The sequence below is a fragment of the Aquila chrysaetos genome, chromosome 2 (assembly GCF_900496995.4).
Source record: "Aquila chrysaetos chrysaetos chromosome 2, bAquChr1.4, whole genome shotgun sequence".
Lineage (NCBI taxonomy): Eukaryota > Metazoa > Chordata > Aves > Accipitriformes > Accipitridae > Aquila > Aquila chrysaetos.
The window spans coordinates 6,689,180-6,713,965 of NC_044005.1; the positions used below are offsets into that span (position 1 = coordinate 6,689,180).

The 24,786-nt window shown below is 52.6% G+C and overlaps 1 protein-coding gene and 1 pseudogene across 1 annotated transcript; one reads left to right on the forward strand and one right to left on the reverse strand.

The window, feature by feature from the left end:
- LOC115337848 overlaps positions 1 to 24,786 on the reverse strand; it is a 64,789-nt pseudogene that overhangs the window by 17,088 nt on the left and 22,915 nt on the right.
- Positions 992 to 2,563, forward strand: LOC115337773 (inositol 1,4,5-trisphosphate receptor-interacting protein-like 1). The gene has a single exon (XM_041122031.1). The coding sequence runs from the start codon at positions 992 to 994 to the stop codon at positions 2,561 to 2,563; it is 1,572 nt and encodes a 523-aa protein (XP_040977965.1).

Consider the following 24,786-nt stretch of genomic DNA (forward strand, 5'->3'; position numbering starts at 1 on the left):
TACAGGAATGACACTGAGGTGCTGGAGCGCATCCAAAGAAGAGCAGCAAAGCTGGTGAAGGGTCTAGAGAACAAGTCTTATGAGGAGCAGCTGAGGGAGCTAGGGTAGTTTAGTCTGCAGAACTGATTGAATATTAGGCAAAATTTCTTTATTGCAAGGGTTATCAAGCATTGGAACAGGCTGCCCGGGGAAGTGGTTGAGGCAGCATGCCTGCAGGTATTTAAAATAAACGTGTAGCCGTGGTGCTCGGGGACATGGTTTACTGGTGGAGTTGGCAGGGTGAGGTTTGCGGTTGGACTCGATGGTCTTAAGGGTCTTTTCCAGCCTAAGGGATTCTATGATTCTGTGATTTCTCTTTAAGGTTGCCCGTTGCGGAGTCAGGGTTCGACTCGACGACCCTCGGGGGTCCCTTCCAACTCAGGACGTTCCGGGATTGTGAGATTGCCGTTGGCAGGCAGATGGCAAGAAATCCAACGTAAAGCAGCACGCAAGCTCCCGTGAAGAAAACCAACTCTAGCCCAGCCTTCACCGGTACAGCAGGGCAGCTGTGAGTGGCTGAGCCGGGGTGAGGCCGAAGGCCGGGGCTGGCCGGCGGGCGTGCCTGTGATGCGCTCTGGCACCTGTGACATCAGAGGGGACGAGTCACAATGGGGGGGGGGGTGGGTATAAAAGGCACCAGCTGGCAGCGCTGCCCCAGTACAGCCTGGGCGAGCGGTGAGTGCGCAGGCGGGGGGAGGCTGGGCTGGACGAGGGCCCCCGGGGGGGTGGGTTCTCAGCCTGCATCGAGGGCCCAGCTGCTCGCGGGAACACCTTGGGCAGGGCACGGTGCCGCCGCCACCGGGGCTGGGCGCAGGCCTTGCTGCCTCCCGGCTGCCTCGCCCCCTCTCCTAACTGCCCCCAGCTCCCTGCGGCTCCCGCCCCTGCTCCCCCCGGCGCCAGCTCCCTCCCTCCCAGCCCCACTGAACCCCTTCTCTCCCTCCTCCTGCAGGCCATGGCTGCCAGACAATTCTTCACCCTGCTTGTGCAAAGCATCCTCTGGAATGCTGAGATGGTCGGTGATGAGCTGGATGAGGCCACACGCGAGCGCATGCAGCAGCGCGAGGAGTACCTTAGCTGGGAGATGACTCGGCTGCTGCAGGAGCTGGAGCAGGGGACGCAGCAGCTGGCTCAGAGGACCCAGGAGCAGAGCGGCTTTGCCTGGGGAGCCCTGCTCTTTGCTGCCTTGCGGCAGTGGCAGTTCTGGGCCGTTGCTGGAGCCCTGCTCCTGCTCTTCGGGCTCTGCTGTTGGGTCAGGAAAAGGAGCCATGAGGTGGACAGCAGCAGTGACGAGGAGAGCTCCAGCAGCAACAGTGAGCAGGACGATCAAGAAGAGCAGGAGCAGGAAGAGGAGCAGGAGGAGGAAGACAGTGAAGAAGAAGATTCTGATTATGAGAGCAAGCTGCGCAGGATTTTAGCAAAGCGCATCCAGTGGCCAGTGCAGAACCTAGCCTACAGGAGCCGAGTGGTGGAGGATCTGGCGGGCAACCTCCTCCGTGTCTCCCAAGAGCTCTTGACAAATAGTTTCTTCCCAGTGCTGCAACCAGCCATCAAGGTGGGCAGCACATTCGAAGGTTGGAGTCCCCATGAGGATGATGCTGTCTACTGCCTGCTCATACCCCTGAAGCCCCCCCGTGGGCACGCCTTCCACCTGGAGTTGGGCAACAGGGGGGAGACGCCAGCGAGGAACTTCTGCGTCCATGTGGAGCTGGTGTGCACCTGCAGGAGGGAGCAGCTGGCAGGAGAGATGCTGTGCTTCCTGCACCACCCTGAGGAGGAGCTTAGGAGGGATCAGGGTCCCAGCCTCCTACGCACCCTCTGCACTGACTCCTACCTAGATGTGCAGAAAACTGCCCACTGGTTCCAGAACTTCGTGAGGTCAGCCTGGGCGGTGGTGCCTCTATCACGTCGCTACAATATGACGGTGCTGCCCTCCAGCCACTCCTGCAAGCTGCAGCTGACAAACGCCTCCAGAAGAACCCTCTTCATTGAGATGGTATTTGGGGTGCAGCAAGGCAATTCGGACATCTTTGTGAGCAGCCAGGATACAGAGGCCCTCTTCACCCCAAGCACGACGTGGCCAGAGAGCTACGCTGTGGCAGAGGCAAAGTTCTTCAGGCATATGGCCAGGCAGGTCCCGCATGACAGCTTCCACCTCAGATGCCTGCAGGCCTACGCCCGCATCCTGGTGGGCACAGGCTTTTCCACCTATACCTTGAATACAGTTGTGATGCACCTCCTGAACACCATACCCCTGTCAGGCTGGCGCAGGAGGCATTTCCTGCTGCGGATGGATGATATCATGCGATACCTGCGCTGCTGCCTGGAGGAGAGACGCCTCGACCACTTCTTCTTAGGCAACGAGAGGGTGCCTGAGGAGATAATCTTGCCCCCAGACTTCCAAATGGCTGAACCACTCAACCTCTTCCAGCACCTGGTGCAGGATCCAGCTGCCCACGCCGAGGCAATGCGTGAGTATATGGATCTGCGACAACAGCTCATAACACTGCTGCTCTACGGACACTGAAAGAGATCTTCACGCACAGAGCTGTGTTTGCAGGGGTCACAGCCGACAGCAGACTACCAGCTCATACTGCAGAGAAAAAGAGGGAAGAATGCGGGACACAGAAAGTAAAGGGACAACCCTGTACAGCAGCCCTCTGTCAAGAGCGTCAGGGTTCTCCTCTAGGCAGTCTCTCCAGTGCAGCAGATGGTGGTGACTATGGTGGCTACAAAGTGATGTTCATCCTCCTTTCCCCTCACGGTCGCGGCCATGGTGGCGATTTCACATGGGCCCAGAAATTCTTCCTGGCAGCTCCAGCTGTGCAGGGACCAAGCGCAAGGCAGCGCTGATGTGCCTCAGACTGCAGTCTGGATGGAGAAAGCACCCATGCTAGATGCTTCCTGAGGAGCTGGTGCCACAGAACTGAGCACACTGGACATGGAGAACATGCTGCTCTATCGGCACTGGGAATTGCTGCCGCAGGATTCCGCCACAGCAAAAGCACATGCTGCACATGATGCAACCTGTTACCACGAGGACAGCGACCGCCCTCCCTCTCTGAGAGAGTCCATTCCCTCCGGGAGATCCACCGTGCGCAAAGATGTCAATAAATCTCTTGTTTGGACAAAGGCTGTGTCCGTGAGTGTCCGTGCATCTCTGGGTCGGGGAATGCGGGCATAGGGTGCTGACAGCTCAGCTGCCACGGCGTCGGGGAGCGTCTTGCAGAAGAGCTGGTGCAGTGGGCTCTGGTCTCAGTGATTCACTGGGCTTTGGCTTCCCAGGTGCTGTGGGGTAATGCCAGCAGGCAGCCTGGCATCACGCAGCTACTCAATGCCTTGCCCGCAGTGGCATGGTGGAGAGAATCTGGAGGGTAAAAGTGGGAAAGCTTGCGGGTTGAGAGAGGACAGTTCAGTAGGTACAGCACGAGCTACTCGTCCAGGCAAAGCAAGGTAAAGAATTCATTCACTCCTGCCCTGGTCTGCCGACCAGACCCGCACTTTTGGGAAGCCTTCTGCCTCCCTGGGGCTCGGGTTGAAGGCGTTACCAGGAAACTTCCGAGCCTTGTACGGCCCTCATTATTAGCCGCTCTTGCTTTTTCGTGTGGGTACCAAGGAAGTCGTGACGAGAAGTCCAAGGGCAATCAAAAGAGACTTCAGGGCCTCGGGCAGATTGGTAGAGGGATCAGGAGCACAGGTAGTAGTCTCCTCTGTCCTCCCAGCTGTAGGGAATGACATCGAAACACACAGGCGGACGCAGCGTATCGGCACCTGGCTCTGAGGCTAGCGTCACTGCCAGAATTGGGGGTTTTTCAACCACGGGACGGTCTACGCGACACCAGGCCTGCTGGGGCCTGATGAGATTCACCGTTCTCAACGGGGGAAAAGTATTTTTGCTCATGAGCGAGCGGGGCTGACTGAAAGAGCTTTAAACTAGGTTTGAAGTGGGGAAGGGGTAAAATCAGGCTTATTACTGATAAGCTAACGATGGCCTGACAATGTTGGAGGAACGGTGCGCGGAGCTTTCGCTCTGCTCCACGATGTGCCAAGGACACTGGAGCGCGTTTGAAATGTTTGTAGGCTCAAGCGCGCGGTGCGAGGAAGAGACAGGAGGAGCTAGAGGCCTTGGCTCGGTCCCAGAGCAACGACATCACTGGCCTAAGGGACACTTGTTGGGAAGAGTCCTGTGGCCGGAGTGCAGTGACAGACCCTTCCAGGCTCTTCAGGAGAGAGAGGCAGGGCAGGCGAGGCGGAGGGGCAGTGCTATATATAAAGGAGGGGTTGGACCGTACAGCGCTTGCAGCTGGGGACGACGTGGTCGAGAGCCTCTGCGTAAAGATTAGGGGAAAAGCTAATAAAGCGGATGTCCTTGCCGGAGTCTACTATGGAGCACCCAGCCAGGACAAGGACGCCAACGTATGAATCTATCAGGAATCACGGGAAATCTCTGGATCAGTCGCCCTGTGTCGTCCTTATGGGCGGCTTCAGCTGCCCAGCCGTGAACTGGGGCTGTTGATACCGAAAAAGCCGGTCGAAGAAAGTCTCTGAGACTCGATTTTGGGGTTTTAGAAAGCAGGCATTCTTTATTGCAGCACTGGGTGCACCCCGTCAGGCCTAATTGTGCACGTTAAGTACATGTTCTACATACATATTCACTAGATTTCCGAGAATTGTTATACATCTTCATTAGTTTTCCGGGAAACTATTAGCATATGCAAATGTCCTTTACGCAGGCGCGTTGAAGGTCTCTGGTGGTCTTCAGGAGTCCTCTGGTGGTCTTCCATAGTCTTCCTCACTTGTCCGCTACTTGACCCTTCTCGGATGATTCTGCGCAGTGTGATCTTCTGCATGTTTGACGCATCTTATCCTAAAGAATGCTCGTTAGTGCTTCTATTATCTATGCTTACATTTTGACGTAATTCATACGGATACTTCTGTGACAGTACATTCCCCCCACCGCCCCAGCCTGCCAGCAGAAAACAAAACTTCTCCAGGAAGGGAGAAGGGGAAGGAAACCCTGGAGGCTGCAGGTTGAAATTTGAACTGGCCAATCGAGATGCGCCAGGTACACCGAGGTGACCCTCCTGGCCAGCAGAATTAAATGACCACAGGCCAGATTCGACAGGGGTATAAACGGGGTCCCTCCGGAGGACACGTTGGCAGTCCTCCTCGGAGCAGCGGGTCAGCAGTCGGGGACTCCCCCTCGGGTCGGGGCACCGTCCGAGGTAACCCCTCCAGGGAGAGAGCCCTCAGCTTTTAGGTGAGTGATATGCACGTTTTGAGCCATCACTTTGAATCCTGGGGATTCTTAAGTCGGCCGTGTAGTATTAATTCAATTTACATCGTTGAGCCTGTGGCTTTATAAAATGTTACCGGACATCTAACTAGCTTTTGCTGAAGAATAAATCTGAGTTTTAACACCTGTTGGATTTGGTTAGTCGTGCATCCGTAACAATGAGCCAGCATCCCGGCACCCAACCCCTACCATCCCAGCTTGGGAAGAAAGGGAAACCAAGGGAAAAAAAGCAAATCATCTGGCCCCACACTGCCATCAGCATGGCAGCTGCCCTCCGCTGCTCTTGGTGATAAATACTGAAGGGAAAACATCGTGCAATTCATTTAGCCGCCGAGCATGAACCAGGGGTGGGTTCAGCATCACATCTGTCTCGTGAGGCTTTCCAGCCATCCCATCCTCTTCTGCAGTGTTTTTCTGTGTCTTTCTCACCTCCCGTGTTAAAGAGATGGGAAATGTGGGAATTGGGAAGGCCCCCCTTCCCAAACCAAACGTGCAAATACAGGCTGAAAAACACCCAATTTCCAATCGTGGCGAACTTACAGGGGTAACTTATTTCCAGGCAGAGCTGTGATTTTTATAAGGGATACCACCAGGTTAAGGAGTCAAAGGTGCAACTGTACAAGTGAAAGCAAAAGCCCTTTATTTACGTAAAGCCATTTTTTTCTTCCCCCTCCTGAAATGACAGGGAGTAACACAGCTCTTGCCAGTTTAGCGGGGTATACATGAAGGCTTGGCTGAAAGCAACCTCATTAAACTGGCTGGGTCGTTAAGTGCCAATCCAAACATGCAGTCCTCTGATCACTGCATGACGGGCTGGGAACCCAAGGCAACTCGCAATTAAACCCGTGACAATCAGAAAAAATCCTTACAACCCCCCCCCAAGCAGAATCTACCAACACCATCCCCACCCTCCCTTCTTTTTTCTTTATTTACTTACATAAGCAGCATGACAGATAACTTGGAGGAAATCAAATGCTTAATGATTAAGCGACACTTAGGCAGCACTCTGGAAGATAAATACGCCCTTTGGAAATCCTGCAACAAAAACAGAAGGTATAAACAGACAGTAACTAATTATTCTGATTAAATCTTGGAAGACCTGAAATACTCGACTGCAGCAGAACAAAGCCAGTGTGCGCCAGGGCTGCTCGCAAAAATAAGTCACGCCCTTTTTTAAAAGAATTCACCCAAATAAACCTAAGTGCTACTGCGTTGTTTTTGTTTGCGTGCGTGTTTCTTAAGGTCTAGGCTGATAGGAAACCTCCGCCGTACCCTGGAGGGATCCCCTCGCCTTCAGCTAAAATTAGACTTCAAGGAAAACAGGCGAAGGCGGCTGTCTCTAACCTGCGCCGGCACGGCAAGGCTCCCACCGCGCACTTCAGGAGCGGCGTGTCGGGGTTTTTCCTCCCCTCCCATCGAAACCAAAAAGAGAGGGCGTTTTGGATTAAAAGAAATTAAGGAAAATAAATAAATAAGGCGTGCTCCTAGGGAGAAAGGAGGGGACGGCAGGTCTACCCCACTGCTGGGCTTGGAGGGATCTGAGCTGGGACCAGGATGTGGGGAGGTGGGGATGCAGCTGAGCCATGGGGATGGGATGAGATGGGATGGAATGCTCAACCTAGCGGTGAGAGCAGCCGGCAAAGCCCACCAGCAGCTTACCCCCCATCACGGATGCAGAGTAAGGCACCTGCTTTATTGTGAGCCATGACACCAGCGCCAGGAGCCTCTGTTACAGCAGAAGGCGTGCAGAGCAAGACGAGGGGATGCGCTCAGCAGACTCTCCCCTAGTCTCCTTGCTTTGGAGGAAAACCATCGTTTTGCTCCTCCCCTTCTCTCTGCCCTCCCCCCACCACATTAAATGCCCGCGGAGCTCAGGGGAATATTTAATCTCAAACCTCAGTAATCAATCAGTTCACCCTCACGCATGAGAAAGAGTGACAGCAGTAAGCACCAAATCCCATTTCTACCCAGCAATACAACATTTTAATTACGTACGGAACATCTCCCTTTTAACATAAATCCTGAAGAGATCCAGGCAGCCCCCGGGTTGTGGGTGGGGAAGGACACGGTGCTGGGGAAGAACATGGGGCAGGGGAGGAAAGGGAGGAGAAACCATTCTGGCAATTATTTAAAATGACAACTTTATACGGCTGCTCCAGTTTGCCGTTGGCACGACGATGCTTTGACCTTGCGTTCGCCGTCCCAGAGGATGGGCAGCAGCGTGGCAAGCAGCAAGCCCACATCCAGCCCTGCCACCAGAAGCTGCATCGGTTTTATCCCAACACGCCAGCAAGCGTGCGGGAAAATGGGGACAGAAAATGCAAGACGGGCACACGCCTTGGAAAGGCTTGGGCCAGGCCGTGATATAAATAACAGCAATAGGGCCTCTCCACCGGTGCTGTGAGACTTACTCCAAAGCCTGTTCACATCAGAAGGAGCCTTTCTGGCTGGGTTTGAGCAGGTTTGGGATAGTTCCCTGCCAACACTTGTTATTTCCAAGTGCAAGCACGGCCAGACCAGCAGGACCATCGCACGGCTGCCAGTGCAACAGGTTGGCAGCTCCGAGCAACATCCCTCCTTCGCCCAACCAGACCAGTCCCGAGTGGCATAGCTCACAACCAGCTGTTAAAATATGTACTTTTTTTTTTTTTTAAATAGAAACACATGCACAGACTTTTCTAATATATAGGAACGAAAGAGGGGACACCCCGCTGAAACCCCATGTGCAGCTCAACTGCTCCCTGCAGTGACGAAGGAAATGAGAAGCAGAGACCAGGCACACACCCGCTCACCGTGGCATGGTTTGGCTCTGGGAACGTTTCTGGATTCCCCAGCAGGAGCTCTGACCTCCAAAAGATGCAGAACGGTCTCGGAGCCACTCTGGAGGAGAAGTGGCGGGGTCCCTGGGGGCTCAGCTCAGCAGGCGGAGTGGGATGGAGAGCCGGGCTCCGGGTGCCCACGGGGTCGGCTGACCCGAGTCCATGGCCCATCAGCTCAGAGGTCCCCAGAACACCCCTCGTGCCACAAGAACAAGTCAGGAACTATCCCAAACCCACGGTGCACAGCAGAAAGGAAAGGTCCCCTCCCGGGTCTTGGCAATAGGATGAACCCATCCGCGACCACGGCTCCAGCCTTGCCAGACCACGGTGCTCGGACAAAGCACGGGAAACAAGCACAGGATTGAAGGCCTTGGGGTTATCTTTGATTTCTCTATATGTAGCAGAGCTGCGTTTCTGAACCCTCTTTTTTCAGGCAGATCCTGCATCAGGCTTTGTAAACACACGTGCATCGCTTTCAAAAGGCTCACAAAAGCAGGTTTTGGAAGAGGAGGTGTCACGGTGCAGCAGGAATTTTTCACTTCCTCTCGTCAGGAAACGTCACGCAGAGATACAAAAGGGAAACCTACATGTAACTGAGATTTCTGCACCGTGTTCTCCTTCCAAAGGCCAACGCTCCCTCCCCTCCTTTATTTTTGGCTTCAGTTTCCCCAAGACCTGTAACATCAGGAATTGCTTGGCACAACGGACAGAGTCCTCAAGCTCCACACACTATCTAGAGAAACTACTGCACTTACACACTCCCTGGTCTCATTAGCCCACATTGGGAGGTGCGTAAGTAAGAGGGACCAGGCACCATCAGCCACCTGCAGCATGTTCCCGGAGGATCGAGCCGTATCCCCATCCTCTCCCAAAGAGCAGGACTTTGCAGTGCAATTCAGGACAGAGATACTCAGTGCAGTATCTAGAGCAAATTAAACCTCCCAGGCACACCAGCGAGCATCGATTTATTGACTTACGGAAAACGTCCTTCTAAATTACTTCATTCAGATCAACGGGACAAGACAAAACGAGGGCTATCCTCAGCAGTGAGAGGCTGCAGCGCTATCATTTCAGCCCCATACTCCAGAAGAAACCACTGTTTCAGAACAGACACTTCTAGCAGGGCTTCGCAGGGCTGGCGGAGGACGATACAGAGGCCAGCGCAGATCTGTGCCGTGTCTCACCCCGTCCCCACCTCTCTGCGCTACAGCAGGCAGAACCAATGGGTGATTCTTGCAAGCGAGTAGGTAAAAATGCTGCTTGGCGTCAGCTTCGCATCCACAGAAGCTCCATCCACACCTGCTTGTTGGCTTGTGTAGGGCTGCAGCCACCGGGCAGGGTGGGACATGGAGGCTGCTGCCACCGACACCATCCCACGCGCTGCCCCAGCCACCCCTTCAGGGTCTGCTCGCCGGGGGGCAGGGAGGTGGGACTGCCTGCCTGGTGAGACGTGGCACGGATCCGTGCTGACCTCTTCCGCATTGTCCTCCTCCGGCCCCGCGAAGCCACATTAGAAGCGTCTGCTCTGAAAGAGTGATTTCTCCTGGAGTACGGGACTCCCAAGCGTTGCAGCTCGTCATTCTTACCCGCTTCTCTTGATAGCGATAGCTTAACGTGCTTTCATCAAACTCAAACTCCCTCCCAGGGCCACCTGTGGTCTGGATCCAGGACACTGAGACAAGGCTAAGGCCATTTGCTGCAAGGGTTTGTTCCACTGGTTAAATGCAGCTCAAAAATAAATAAATATCCAGATGTACCTGTGCCTTGCTCTGGATAGCAAGCATCTGGCTTTGGCTTCCAGACATGGGCTGTTTGCTGGACTGAAGAGCCGCTGGATGCCCACCACCACCCCCCTGACAAAGCGATATACACTTGCATTTTGTAGCTTCTTGATGAAAAGGCAAGAGGAGCACTCAAATACCCCAGCACGAAGCATCACCCCAGCTTTTATGCACGTGCGGCACTTCCCCGCACCCTCATCAGTCAAACCGGCCCCGTCAACACCGAGGGCAGGGGCAGGCGCTGCTCTTCCACCGCGGGCTCAGCAGCAGTCCTGCTCCCAAACTGCTTTTCGCAGGAGCGGGCAGAGCTGACCATGGCTCAAACCGCTTTCCACAGCTCCAAATTACCTCCTGGGATCACATCCCAGCATCCCCATCTTCAGATCATCTCCTAGTCTTTAAAACTGGTGCCAGTTTGAGACCTACTTTAAAAAACCATCAGTGAAGATGCTGAGTCATGTTGTTAGATGCCTCCAAGGTGGTACCTACGGAGGTCTTCTAGGAGTGCCTCCGCCCCATGTGAACTCCCCCGCTGGTTACATTAAAAATACAATTATCTCTGTGGATTAATACAGGGTACCCCATCTCTGCCAGCAACCTGAGGCAGGGACTCCCAGCAGCGATGAGTTCACGTTATCAGGGCACGCAGGCACACACAGCTGTGTTTGTGGTCCCCATCGCTTGCAGTCACCCACGCCCTGCCACGCTGCCTCACCCGTTCCCCAAAACACACCCCATCCCCCGAGGGAACGATTAGTATTTTCATAAACAAACGTGTCTCGTCACATCTATTCACTTAACTCAGCCATCGAGGGGTTGCCGTTCCCGCGTGCATTGGCTTTGCAGAATAAAACGCTAAGGGCTTTTGCATCCCCGGTGTGACACCGTTCCTCGCCTCCGCTCAGCCCCAGGGCACGGCTCCCGGCTCCACAGCATCCTTCTGGCTCCGCAGCATCCTTCTACCTCGTGGACCAGGAACCCCTGCCCTGGACGGACCACCTGCCTCCACCATGCTATTTAGGAGCGCTGGGGAGAAAACGGCTCCTTTGCGTGGTGAGGATTAAAAAAATAAACGGACTCTCATCACTGTAGCGTTTGCAAACGTTCCCTCATAGCAGATGAGCCCTGCACGGCACCAGGGAGCACGGGTGATCGAAACAGAGGGTGCCAGCCACTGCTCACAGCTCTTGGGAGCACAATAAATAACACTGCGGAGCCCAGAGCTCGGAGCTGGGAAGGCTGCAAGCCCTGTCAGCCCTGCCCAGCCCAGGCGAGAGGGAGAGCGAGCTGGCACGTGTGCTTTGTGCGGGTCCTTACAGCCCTGGCTGCCGGCTCCAAGCACTTTCTGGTTGCGCCGTCTCAGAAATTGCCCTCATCGTGAATATCTTTGAGCCCAGGCACAGCAGCGATTGGGGACTACCGCTCTCTGCTGCAGTCCTAAAATGAGCTCCGTGCTCTCGCCGTGGCACGGCAGGTACCCAGACAAGGCGGGTGAGCCCGTGAGCATCCCTGAGCACCCGGGGCTTCCCTTCAGCTGCTGCCCGTGCGATACCCAAAGCAATACAGAACAGGCACAGATCTACCTTTAATGACTTTAATGCAATGCAGGAATATGCAGCCAGCAAACAGCCACTTCTCCGCTCACTAGAAATCATTTAAAACGGCAAAGAGGAAAGGCAGAGCGTGGGGCTAGAGCCAACGCCAGCAAACGCCGTGGGGATGAAGGCGCAGAGGATGTGCCACCACCCGCTGCAGTTTTCACCCTCGCCAGGGGACTTTCTTCCGACTGTACACGTGCTGCTCTGCTCCTGAGACACCAGGAAAGCACAAACTGCCCTGCCCTTGGAAAGCGGTTCTCTGCTTTTCACAGCTAACAGAGTCAGGCATTGCCACAGAAGCCAAGGAGTTGATCTTTCAAGGGCAAAGCTGATTCCTCCCACCTTTCATCTAAAATTTGCCTCCCCTCTCCATCTGTAAGCCAAACCAGGGATGAAGCAGGTCAGTGGCTCGTTCTTTTAGGTACCATTATGATACATATATATCATTTTTTTTGTTTTTCATTAAAGGGAAACTCATTCACTTAAACACTTCAGTCAGCTTAAGTACCTCTCTCCAGGAGGGTTGGTTTTTTTTTAAATAACAGAAGCAATCAATCATCCCATGGAGGGCAAACACCCATTTCTCCCCGAAGCCCCCAGCTCCAGCCACGGCTGCAGCCATCCGGGCTCCTCCCGGCACGCTGGGGTGGAGGAGCGGGAGAGCGTGGTGGGCTGGCACGGTACGGCACGCCAGGCTCCCAACACGCAGGCGGATAAGGGGGATAAATCCAGCTACTCAAGGATAAGCTGGTCAGATACTGCAGATAAGCAAATGGTGAATAGCGGTTTGCCAGCCTACAGCAAATACCGACGCGACCCGGTGCATGACTGTCACCAGGTATTTAACTCAGAAGTTGCCAATACCGGAGACCCTGAAGCTATATTTCGTTAAAGCTCTCCTCATGAACTGCTTTCTTGGCTATTTTGAAGCCTGCAATAGAGAAAGCTGAAAAGATAAAGCAACTCTTAGCTTTGAGGCTGGCACCACGGACAAGATGCAGCAGTGCTTTTTACCTGTTGTTGTGACTTTCTGGCCTTTCAAGGACTCTCGTGGGGCCAAACACAGAAGAATCTGAGATGCTGTCACACAAGACAAATCTCAGGAGATAAAGCAACCAGAGACCCACCCAGCAGCTCAGGCAGAGCACCAACACAGACAGACCGGGGTGCAAACAGGCGGCCCCCAACACGCACATGGCCACTTGCTGATCTTAATCCCAGGCACATAAATCCCCAGGTGGCACCTTTGGACTAATACCTTAAATTTCCCTGCTGACACTTAATTTCCCTTTCGCCTTCCAAGACTGTAGGGAACACCGTTCGGAAGATCTCGCGATGTCACGGAAAGGTAGAAGGCTAGTCGTCGCCTCCCTATGCCATATCAGTAATCCCACCTACCGTTGTTAGTATAAAAGGAATTAACTGCGCAATAAAGGACGGAGTTGGCACTCACACCATGTGTGTTATCTGTCTCTTCCCTGGTCCAGGCCGACCAGTGATCTAATCGCGGCACCTTGATATGTAGCACTGCTACATAGTGGTGACCCCGACGTGATCGGCCGCACAGGCGACAATGAGGCTTGCGCAAGCGATTAAGGTATTAAAGGTGTTAGCTTATGAGGTGGGTGCCCGCGGTTTGATTAGGAGGGGCCCCACGGGCGAATGCATCCAATGGATGCTGCGCCGGGGGGACATTGAGTTTCCTAGATAAGTTTTGAGCCCCCCAAATTGGGGAGAGATTCGGGAGTCCTTGCTCCGATCCGAGCGCGGAGCTGCTGAACGATCGCAGAGTTGGGGGAAGGTGGAGCCGGTGGTCGCGGCGGGACGGGAGGCTGAGGCGTGCTGGTTGGCGGCGCGAGCTGCTGCGTCTGCGGGTGCAGCGCCGCCTCGGGAGCAGCGGGGACAGCGCCCTCGGGGACAGCGGGGACAGCGCCCTCGGGGACAGCGCGTCGGACTCAGACGGAGCGGGCGGCCGTGGAGCGGGGCTCGCAGAGTGGTCCGTCCTTAATTGCGGACATGGGCACGGAGGGTGCGGCGGAGAAGGAGTTTTTTCCTGCAGAGGCGGCACCAGCGGGACCTGATGCGCCCCCCCCCCAGTATCCATGAGAGGAGTTGCGGCGGGTGCTTCGGCAGCTCATGGGGAGGGACGGTTTGCAACGCCTCAGGCACAGGCACAGGGCATACGCGGGCGTGACTTTATGGCAGTTGCAACAACTGCCTTGGCCGCTCTTGGGCGTGTCGCAGCCATGGATAGAGCGGACCCCCCTTGCGTGAAAGTTCCGCATGGGATTGCCGAGAGGTTTACTGCCTTTTTAGATCGGCTTCAGCTTGCTGTGCAGGCGGCAAACCTCCCGGAGGCGGCTAAAGAGGCGATTGTGCTTGAATGTGCTAGGGCTCAAGCTAACCCACAGAGCGCAGCGCTTGTCTCTCATTTGCCAGCGGGTTCGTCCCTAGGTAACGTGATACACCATGTACTGGAGAGAGAGCAACAACAAGAAGCACGTCCGATAGTGGCGGCCTTGCAACAAGTTTTGCAGGCAGGTACAACCTGATACTGCTTTTGAGGAGGCAGTCTGTAAGCAGGCCGCTAATGAGCAGGATTCTGATTCTGATAATAATTCTTTTGTATCAGGCAGGGTGGACTCTGAAAAAGAGCCGGATTTATATCCCTCATTACCTCCACCGCTGCCTCCCACGGCCTCTGTGCGGCCGGGACCGCTGCCGTGCTGCCGCCGTCCCCCCCCCCCCCACCCAATCGCCTGGTACTCCCTCTCCAGGGTCTGCAGAACTTACAACGGAACCTCGCTTTGCTGCACTGCCTGTATCTCCTTCTCCTGCTACTCCCTCTAACTCTGTGCCTCTGTCTAATCCATGACGATTCACTTAATAATTTGGGAAAAAATACACATAGTTTGATGCAACGCTGTCGAGGAAAAGCTCTACAGCAAGGAGATACCATGTTTACTTTTCCTGTTGTATGCACACCTGCCTCAAGAAATGCAAGAACCTCAAGAGTTAGAGTTGTTAAGATCAGTCATCATGAATCCCTGTGTGATGTTTAATTACATCTATAACACCACTCGAAAGGGTCAGAATGTAAATGCTATTTTGCCTGTATATAGAAATGCTACAGCTTGGTGTAACTATATCTATTCCAGAATATCACACTCCTTTTTCTATTCCAGCTGCTTTACCTGTGGGGATATTTTTAATTTGTGGAAATAGAGCGTGGGAGAGGAATTCCATTGAAACTTAACGGGAGGCCATGTAGCCTCGGACGACTTGCGTTACTAACACCCGATATTAATATGATTCACAGTAAAAGGCTCACGATAACTGACACAGGTTTAACTGGATGGCTAACAAGTTTGGGAATTATGGGATGGTTGAAAGATTTGCTTATGCATGGCTTAGTTATTTTAATTGTAATATTAGCAGTTGTAATGATTGTACCACGTATCATAAAATAGTTGAACGTATGATTGCAAAAGCATTTCATGTAACTTGGCTTGCATAAAAATTAAAAAAAAAAAAGAGAGAGAGAGAGAGGAAGAGACAGAAAAAAAAAATTAATGAAAACAAACGGCTGGAGAGGGGGAAGAGAGATGCGGTTGCGGAACACACAGACATGGCAGCTGAAGAGTGAGAACATCTAAAAGAAATAACCCTGCAGACGCCAAGATCAGTGAAGAAGGAGGGGGAGGAGATGCTCCAGGCGCTGGAGCAGAGATTCCCCTGGAGCCCGTGGTGAAGACCATGGTGAGACGGGTCGTTCCCCTGCGGTCTATGGAGGTCCACGCTGGAGCAGTGTGCTCCTGAAGGACTGCACGCCATGGAGGGGACCCATGCTGAAGATCTTCGTGGAGGACTGTCTCCCGTGGGAGAGATCCCACGCTGGAACAAGGGAAGAGTGTGATGAGTGCTGCCACTGAGGAGGATGAAGTGACAGAGACAATGTGTGATGAACTAACCGCAAAACCTCATTTCCCGTTCCCCTGTCCAGCTGTGGAGGAGAGAGTGATAGGATAGCTATGGTAGGTAACTGGTGTTCAGCCAGGATCAACCCATCACATAGACAAAATGCATTGTAAAATAGAATGAAATTACATTGCAATTGGGAATTTCAAAAACAAGGGCTCTGTGTAACTCCTTTACAAGGGAATGAAAGTGTATGTGATTGGAATTAGGTGAAGGCACATTTGCAAGGTGCATTTGCTACTAATATTGCAGGAGAGACCTAAGACCTTGCACAGATATTACAAGATCAAATGGGAAATATACGAAATTAGCAGAATAAGGTGTTTTTCAAAGAATTGTCTAATACTGTTGAATGCTTAAATCCAAAAACATGATTTGAAGGTTTAAATTTGTATATCTGAATTTATATTGCTATTGGAGAATTATTAATCATTTGTGTGTTTGCAGCAATCAGAATCACCTGAGGAGCAGTACGAGGATTGCGTCAGTTTGAAGCTAGAGTCCTCGCTGCCTTCCTCGTGAATCTGATGTTCCTAAACAAAAAAGGGGGCGATGTGGGAGCAGCTCGGAACACCTGGCATTTGTTTTCAAGAGTGACCGTTAGAATTTGTTGTGCTGCATGTTTGCCAAGCCTTGAAGAACTAGTTTTACAAGGTCAGGTTGGAGGATGGCCTTGTGTAGGCCTGGGAAGATGTGGCTGAAGACAGTCACGAGTATGTCTATGGAATGTTTTTATCTTTAACTGTTCTGAGGACTGGCAAACATCCCAGCTGGGTCAGATATGCCCTCCTGTGCTAGTAGTATTGGCTGTGAGTCGTTAGTACTTTCTGGATCTTTGTTGAAACACATATAAGTTGGATTCTTTTGTGAAATAAAGGGAATCTTGCATGGAAAAAAAAAAAAAAAAAAAAAAAAAGAGGGGAAATTGTGGGAGATTTCATAGAAAATGGGGGAACATTTCTTTGAGCCTGATTATTTAGAGTTAGCATAAGTAGCCCGCAGTCAACATGAGTGGACCGCAGTACGCTCCCTTTAAGCCACTACAGTATTTGCATGTTACCGTAGACACCTATAGTAAATATATTCTCACTACAGCGCACAGGAAGCAGAATAGTTTGGCGGTTGTACAACACTGGCGTGCTTGCATAGCCCAACTGGGGATTCCACGACAGATCAAGACGGATAATGGTACAGCTTATACTGCGGAAAAGGTGAAACGATTTTGTGCAATCTGGGGTATAGCCCTTGTACATGGCATTCCTTATAACAGCACCGGCCAGGCCATTGTAGAACGAGCACATCGAACCTTAAAGACCCTGCTAGATCGTCTTAGGGAGGGGGACCAGGCGGACCCCTCCTGCTTACGGGATAATTCACCTGTTCTCCGTACACAGCGTCTCCTGTTAACTGCGTTAACTTCATTAAATCAGACAATTCGGGGGGACCTGGACCAGATGGCGGCGCAACGACATTTTACGGCTACGGAAGAGAAAGGCCCCTACCCACTGGTCCGCGTGCGTGATCCCCAGACACGCCAATGGGACGGACCGTTTGAGCTGCGTTGCCTCGGGCGGGGGTACGCCTGTGTACAGACACCTGAAGGGCTACTGAAATGGGTTCCCTAGTCGTATGGTTCGTCCTGCCCTAACCTTGTAGTGTTTGAGTGTTTTTTTTTACAGATTGCTGTTATCCTTTCCTGGCTTGTGACGTCTTGGGTATCTGCTACAAATTTCTGACGCTGGAGCAATTAATAAACAAGATAACAGAACTGCAGAAGCAAGAAGGCGCTGCAAGACCTTTATAGCAATTAAGAAAATGTCATTTTGGCTTGGAGCATTTAGCTGCGGGATGGGGACTTAGGAGTTGGTTTGTATCTTTGTTAAAAATCGGGGTTTCTTTTATTCTTGTGTATTTTATTAGGTATAATGTTGCCTTTACTGTGTTTAATTAATTGTGTTCATATATCTTGTAGGTCACCTTAGCCGACATAACAGGTCAAGATTCTCTGTGCACTGCAACCACATCACAAAGCCCGTGAACCAATAGACACGATGGCTATGACTCATGTGGCACGTCTGGCCAGCGACCGCATGTGCCATAGGCTCCCCATGTTTCAACTGAGGGGAATTTTAGCACCCGCTGGCCACGTGTGCTAAAATCTGTTCCTCTGCAAATGTATAAATACCGGGATTTTCCGAAGAGCATCAGGCTGGTGTACGGCAAGGCCATCGTTGCCTCTGTGGGGACGTCCACGTAAAGCTGGCACCTACCGATTGCTGGGCTGAGTTCGCGGATGGTGGTGACTGGATCTGCTAATGCTCTTCTAATAGAAAAAGGGAGGGGGAATTGTTGTGGGAACATATTTAGATAACGGTCACAAGAGCATTCCAGACGCCTTTAGAAGGCCTTGAACAGAATAAACAAGAAGACAAAAATAAGAAAGATACCAATTAGAAAAACACAGGTGCATATTCCACGATAAAGAGAACTTGGCACAAACAACCTCAATTTGGCAGTTTATCTTGACCAATTAGACTGAGATAAGTCTCGTATGTTTAGTTAGTATGACCAATTATATTTTATGTTTATGCGCGTGTGCAGTGTTGATGCAGCCAATCATTGAGTGCAACTGGACGCGTGGACAGTGCATGAATAGTGTGTGTAACCAATGGGAGCTAGTTGGACATGAGGAGGGGGAGATGTAGGGAACACCGTTCGGAAGATCTCGCGATGTCACGGAAAGGTAGAAGGCTAGTCGTCGCCTCCCTATGACATATCAGTAATCCCACCTACCGTTGTTAGTGTAAAAGGAATTAACTGCGCAATAAAGGACGGAGTTGGCACTCACACCATGTGTGTTATCTGTCTCTTCCCTGGTCCAGGCCGACCAGTGATCTAATCGCGGCACCTTGATATGTAGCACTGCTACACAAGACTAAAACTTCTTCCAACTGCTGCTCAAGCCGACCAACAACTTTTTAATTTTTTCATCCAGAAATACTCAAGTGCAGCCTCTGGGAATATCTGCAAAGACGGAGAGGGCCCTTTTCTCTGTCCTGAAGCCACCAGCCATGCCCAGGTAGCTGCAGCATGGCCACGAAACTTTAAAACCTGTCAGACAACGGAAAGCTTATGGGTACGCTGCAAGACCTAGTGCTTCCAAAAGCTGCATTCCCCAAAACCCCAGAGCTGGAGATCTCCACGCAGCTGCCTATGGAGCATCCCGCACCTGGGCCGTGGTCCACATACAGGTTAGCAAGAGAGAGCAACGTGGGTCTTGGCCATGGGATGCCCCGTCCTGCTCTCCTCCCAGCTCCCTTCGGAGGCAGCCAGCTGCGTCCCGCGTTAGCGCGTTTTGCATAATCAAAATGGGAGTTAGCCTCTGTAACCACAACTCGAAGGGTATATTTAACTCAACGGGAAGACAAAGAAGATCGGGTCCACCGCAGATTAAATTAGCTGAGCCTGCTCATGCCAGGAGCTCCTGTCTGCCATCGACCACGCCTCCCACGGATTTATTCCTCCTAGCTCCACGATTTTGTGGTCCCCCAAGGAGGAATGGACCTGCTCCATCAAAGCTCTGAAAAGGGAAATACACAGCAAAGAGGCAGCGAAGTAGGTCCAACAAGTCCCCAAAGTCTTGGGCAGGACACAGCCTCACAAGGGTTTGCATCACCTGCCTAGACCCCAGAGCCACGGCGCGGGATGAGGTGCAGTAACCTGCGCGGTGCTGCACCACCTTCAGCCCAAAGGGAGGAAGAGGAGGATGGGGGACGACGGGGAATCTCCTCAAACCACCCCAGACCCCAGCTCCAGTGTGTCCCCTGCACCCCAGCACAGTATGGGAGGAGGGTGAGGATGTTTCCCTCGTGGTTTTCAGGACCTTTGCTTCAGATCTGCCTCCTGGGAAAACGCTCAGTTTTCCTGCCTAGCTTCCACCGGTAACATTTCACCCCCCATCTCCTTCACTGCGGTCTCACACAACTCAAAGACGCGGCCAAAGATGTGGTTATTTTCATATTTTCCTCCCAGGAGATGGTATCTCCACAGGGCATGGCTGCCACGCCACATCACATCACTGCACCGCGCCGGCTCAGCCCCACGACAGCAGGATGAAGCCTGAGGGAGACCCTGCTGCCGGGTATTTTTCTGTCTCACTGGCATTAAAACTCCCCAGATTTCCAATCAAGGGCATACCAAAAAGCAAAACAGCCCCAGCCCTAAAGGTAGCAAAGTGCTGTCCCACCCCCTCTCTCCATAACCCCCCACCCAAGCACCAAAACCATCTTCCAGTCATCCTAGTTTTGGATTTTTCTGAGGCTTTTGCATTCGTCACTGCACCCCACGAGGCACTTGCCTCACTCAGATCCAGGTCTTTGTGGATCCAGGACTTCCAAGTTGACCTAAATTTCCCCCGCAAACAGGCAAGAACTGGGTTTGGCCGTGCCAGGACGTCGAGGTCCACGAGATGACCATCCTTGATGTGGCGCATGGGCTTCAGCACAACATGGAATTTCTTTAGACCCGCACCTCTTATTGGGCACTTTTACACTGGGAGAAGAAAAAGCAGCAGTACTTCCACAGGTAATCTAAGAGCCTTTGGACTTTAAAGAGCAGGGAGATGGAGAGTAAAGCGTGGGGCACGCAGGGAGAGGCTGGTTCGTGCACCCATGGGAGAGGACCAAGCCGTGCAGGAGGATGGTCTCGTGTGTGCTACGGCACATCTGCAGCAGCTACGCCCTTGCATGAACACAACATCGTGATCCCACTACCAACACCCCGTAACCCACCGCTGGCAGAGCCCACACTCCCGGTTCAGAGCTGGGGCGGCAGCCAGGAGGGCTCCCCTTTCCAAGACAGGGAGCGCAGTTCGCCAGTGTTTTCCTTCCCTCCTTCCCTCGAGATCACTCTCCCCACCGTTTGGCCACGACAGAGAATCCAGGCAGTCACGGGAGAAGGTATTAGGCTGTGCACTGCTTGGCTGTAGTTACTTTACAAATAAAGGTGATCATAACCAATGTTTGCACCCTCACACAAATCCCAGTGCCCTTCCCCCACCTACACCTCCCAAAGCAGAGCACAAATCCAGCTGCTCTGCAATCTTATCTTGACGCAGAAACGGTCTGGGACAGAGATATAAGGGTTCCCCGAAGGCACGGTTTCTTAAAGGCATCTTTCTTTAGTCGGTTCTCTTCAAAAATGCTGCACTGAAGTGCCGTTCCCGGACCGGTTTTCATTGCAGCAGCAGCAAACACCACCCAGGCAGGGTCCCCCAGCGTGGCGATGCAATTCCCCACCCCACCCCCCCGGAAAGTCACGGGGCTTTCCCGGGCTAAAAAGCAACCCAAGACCAGGGGGATACACCAAGGGCAAGGCACTTTGGGTGACCCACAGCTGAGTGTCACCAGGAGCTCCCAAACACGCCCTGGTCTCACCCCAGGGATCTTACAGGGATGGGGACTGGCACGTTAATGGAGTCCATGGGATGTTCCCTGTTTATCCAGCAGCTCTGCCTCCAACCCCACACCCGCTATCCCAGGGGATTGCACGCTAGCAGCCACATAACACCTAATCCCAGGTTTCAAGAACCAGAGCTACAAAACAACCGCACAAAGAGGCACCAGTTCGCATGCATCCCGGGGAACCTCCCCACAACCAACGCGCCTCTATTTATCCAACACAGGATCTTTACAGGTTCAGCTGCTTTCATCCCACCCCGCTATTAATGGATGCAAAAGGCAGCTGGGTAAGGCGTTTGGCAAAAATCTCATTTAGCGATCAAGACAAGCTTAACTGGTTTCTAGCCAGACCTGCACAAAGATGGGTTACTCCACAAATACAGTTGCTAATCTGCCCATTATACGCCCTAAGCTCCCACCCACAAAGAAAAAGAAAATAAAGAAAAGATGCACAAAGGAATGCAGTATTTTGAGCATGTTACTTCCAGCAAGTAACACATCAGCAGCGATGAATTCTGCAAGAACAAGGTCTTTGCTTTTCTTTGAAGGAAAAGGATAACCGAGTGGTAAACAAAATAAAACCAAAAAGGCCTAACGTAGATCAAATCTGCATTCTCCACAGACAATCCCCATCCCTTTCGGGTTCTTGAAGAGCATTTCCAGCAGCTATTGTTTCTGCAGGCAGGCAGAAGCAGGCGAAAAGCTTATGCGGCCAAGGAGACGTCATGTCACAAGTGACGGAGTAGAAAGGGTGTAGAACCTCGTGACTAAAAAGCACAGGACTGAAACCCTGGAGAGCTGAATTCACTTCCTAACTTAGCTGTAAAAAAAAAAAAATTAAAAATCGCGAGTTTCCTGTGTGATCACATCCTAGATGATTTATTCAAGAACGCGGTGTTGAAAAGCAAGGGAGGGGGAGGAAGCAGGAGGAGGAAGGGGAAGACTCGGTCCTGTGGGCTTTTAACAGGCTTGGGGTTAGACCAGCACTGGCAAGCTGCTAGCATCCACCTGCGCTGGGCACTGAATGACCTGGAGCTGGTGCCGGGAAAGCACGGAGCATCCCATGAGCTCAGGTGAGAGACCACCCTGCTCCTCTGCCCAGACGTGTGGTGCAGGCTTGCTCATGCCACATCCCCAACAGCAGCATCCCGCAAGCTTTCAGAACGTGGAACTCCGAACAAAAACAAAACCACGTGCAAAACGGAAAGGTGAGTGATAATTTCCCCTCTTGGAGCTATGCAAGAATTTAGAAAGAATATAAAGCTGTCCTCCAAACACAGCATATTATAAATTAGACGGCAATGCAATTACAGCGCCGCAAAGCCAGCTGCAGCAGCGGCACAGGTGGAGAGGTGACGAAAGTGCCTTTTGGTTACAACCTTCTCCCCTCGTGCAACAACCAGGGACTCCCAGCTCCGGCATTGCAGGTCTGTTTATTTTCCCGAATTCGAGCCAGTTCTGCTCGGCAGGAAGCGCCGCACCCAAGGGAGAGCGGAGCTGCGGATCCTCTGGCAGGACAGAGCCAAAAGCAAGGCCAGCACTGGAAAGGACAGCGGTCATCTGTTTTGGACTGTTACAGCAACATCTCTCAAGCTCCAGAGCACCTTTGCAAGAGCCTTTTGCAGCAGGTGGGTTCACTACAGAGCAGAAAGCCAGAGAGGTGTTTTTCCGAGACCTTCCTCAACCATGACACGTGCTCGCAAATCCAAGGCTTAGCTCAAGCAAAGGGCCGCCTGGTCCCTGGCCTTGGACAAGGGCTGCCAGGCATGGAGGTGTGGGGCTGGTGCCATCCCAAAAAGCTGCCATGGGAACCCCAGAGTGAACAGACTCAAACTTTTACTTTCAACAGTGACAGCAGCTGTAATTAGCAGCACTGAGCACAGCCCAGGTGCTGGGTATGGACATCCCCGTGATGGTCACTGACAAGGCGACTGATAGATGTTAGTGTTTTGTTCGGCTTCCCTCCCCACCCCAGAAAAACGAGCACCCATTTTTCAAGGGTCTTTCTCCACCCCCTCTGTGCTGCCCAAAGAATCCATTTCCCAGAGCAAGAACATGCATCTCCGGATGCACCGTAACAGCCCGCTGCCGTACCTGGAGCTCAGCCCTCAGTGTCCCCAGGGATGGATCCCTCCTTAATTGCTCCAACACCCCACGGCATACTGGCAACACCAGACCCCAAAGACACAGTCTCGCCCCGACTCCCACCAAAATGAAACACGTAGTCCAAAACACAAGGCAAAGGGAAGAAAATGTCGCCATGAGGCAACCAAGCTACAGCTGTGAGACACGTCATCGCCACCGTCTCATGCATCTCTCACCTAGTTCAGCCTCAGCCCCGGTGCAAAGCCAACAGAGCTTCCCCTGATGCAACTATGAGCGATCCTTTGGAAAACCATCCGCTGAGTATTTTGAGGTTAAAGTCCCTCTTTACTCTCTTTTTCTCACACTGAAAGCTGTCACGCTATAGGATGGCTTTGAAAAGCGAGGGAGATACTGTATTTTACAGCTAAGGCAACGGCACAATTTCATGACTACGTAACCCAAATCACAGCCCATCGCACATCACCGCAGTTTGAACACACCTATGGTCAGCGCTGCATCACCTAAAAAATGGCAAATTTTGTTGAACCTGGTGAACAGAAGAGCAGCACTTAATACAAAAGTAAAAGCGAGAAAACGATGAGCATAAAGACTCATTTCCAGCTCCATACCCAAAAGCAAACTGACTGTAGGGATTACAGTATTTAGCATGCTCCAAAAATTTTCCTCGACATCTTTTTGCTCCCTGTGATGGGTGGAGATATCTTGTGGCTCCAGAGCCACCAGCTGTTTCACATGCAGCTTGCCAGGCAGCACTCTCCACGGAAGATAAAAGGAGCTGGAGTTTATAAATGGATCCGAGTTGTCCCTAAAAAGCCTCCAGCCTCTTTGCAGGATGCCTCCAAAATGCCAGGGCGAGGAGGCAGCATGTGGGCCGAGGTCTCAAAACCAACCTCTCGTACCCAGAGAGCTTTGGTAAGCAAACGGCTTTACGGAAAATATCTGTCAGGACACCCGTCTGAAGCACCGGCTCTTGTAAACAAGGTTGCTCCAGAGGCACTGGGGATTAGCGCAGTTCAAACAGTCCTTGGCGTGACTTACCGGAGTACCCAGGAACAGATTTGCAAATTCAGCTCTTCTCCTGCCTGACGCTCGCCTGGCACCACCGAACAACACCCAGGTTCCCGGCAGCCTTAACCCTACCGACTCCTGCACAGGGAAGGTGGGAAACAGGGACGGGGATGGGAGAAGCCCCGTGCTTGACCACAGGACTTGATGGAAGAAGGAAACCCAAGGCGGCATCGCCGTGGGCCTGCTCTTCTCCCTTGCAGCTGGAGGAGGTCCAGCACCAGGCCGTCCGCAAGCAAGCTGGGCAAGCGTCCCTCGGCAGAGGAACGGCAGCCGAAAGTTATGCATGGGATACGCAAGAACGGTGCCAAGCAAAACAGGGCAGCTGAAAATCACCATGCATCTGAAAGGCTTAACCCGATATTAAGGCAGAGTGCAGCCTCTCTTCCCTGCGCCGGGCACACAGACGCAGCCAAGACGCTCCTAGCGCTTTGGGGGCAGAGGGGAGAAAACCTCCGCAAAGGAAGCGTCCTTTGCACGCGATTTCTGTGAAAGCCAGGCACGGCGAGGGCGTCCACCTTCCCAGCTGCATCTCCCCCGTCCTCAGCTCTGCCTTGGGCAAGAAGGTGCTGCGGTTGCCAGAAGCAGCAGCGTGAAGCAAGGGGAGCGTGAAGGGTGCCTGGCAGCCACGGGAGAGAAAGCTTTACA

Excerpts from the sequence above, each read along its gene's own strand:
- LOC115337773 (XM_041122031.1), top strand. The coding sequence starts at position 992 with ATGGCTGCCAGACAATTCTTCACCCTGCTTGTGCAAAGCATCCTCTGG.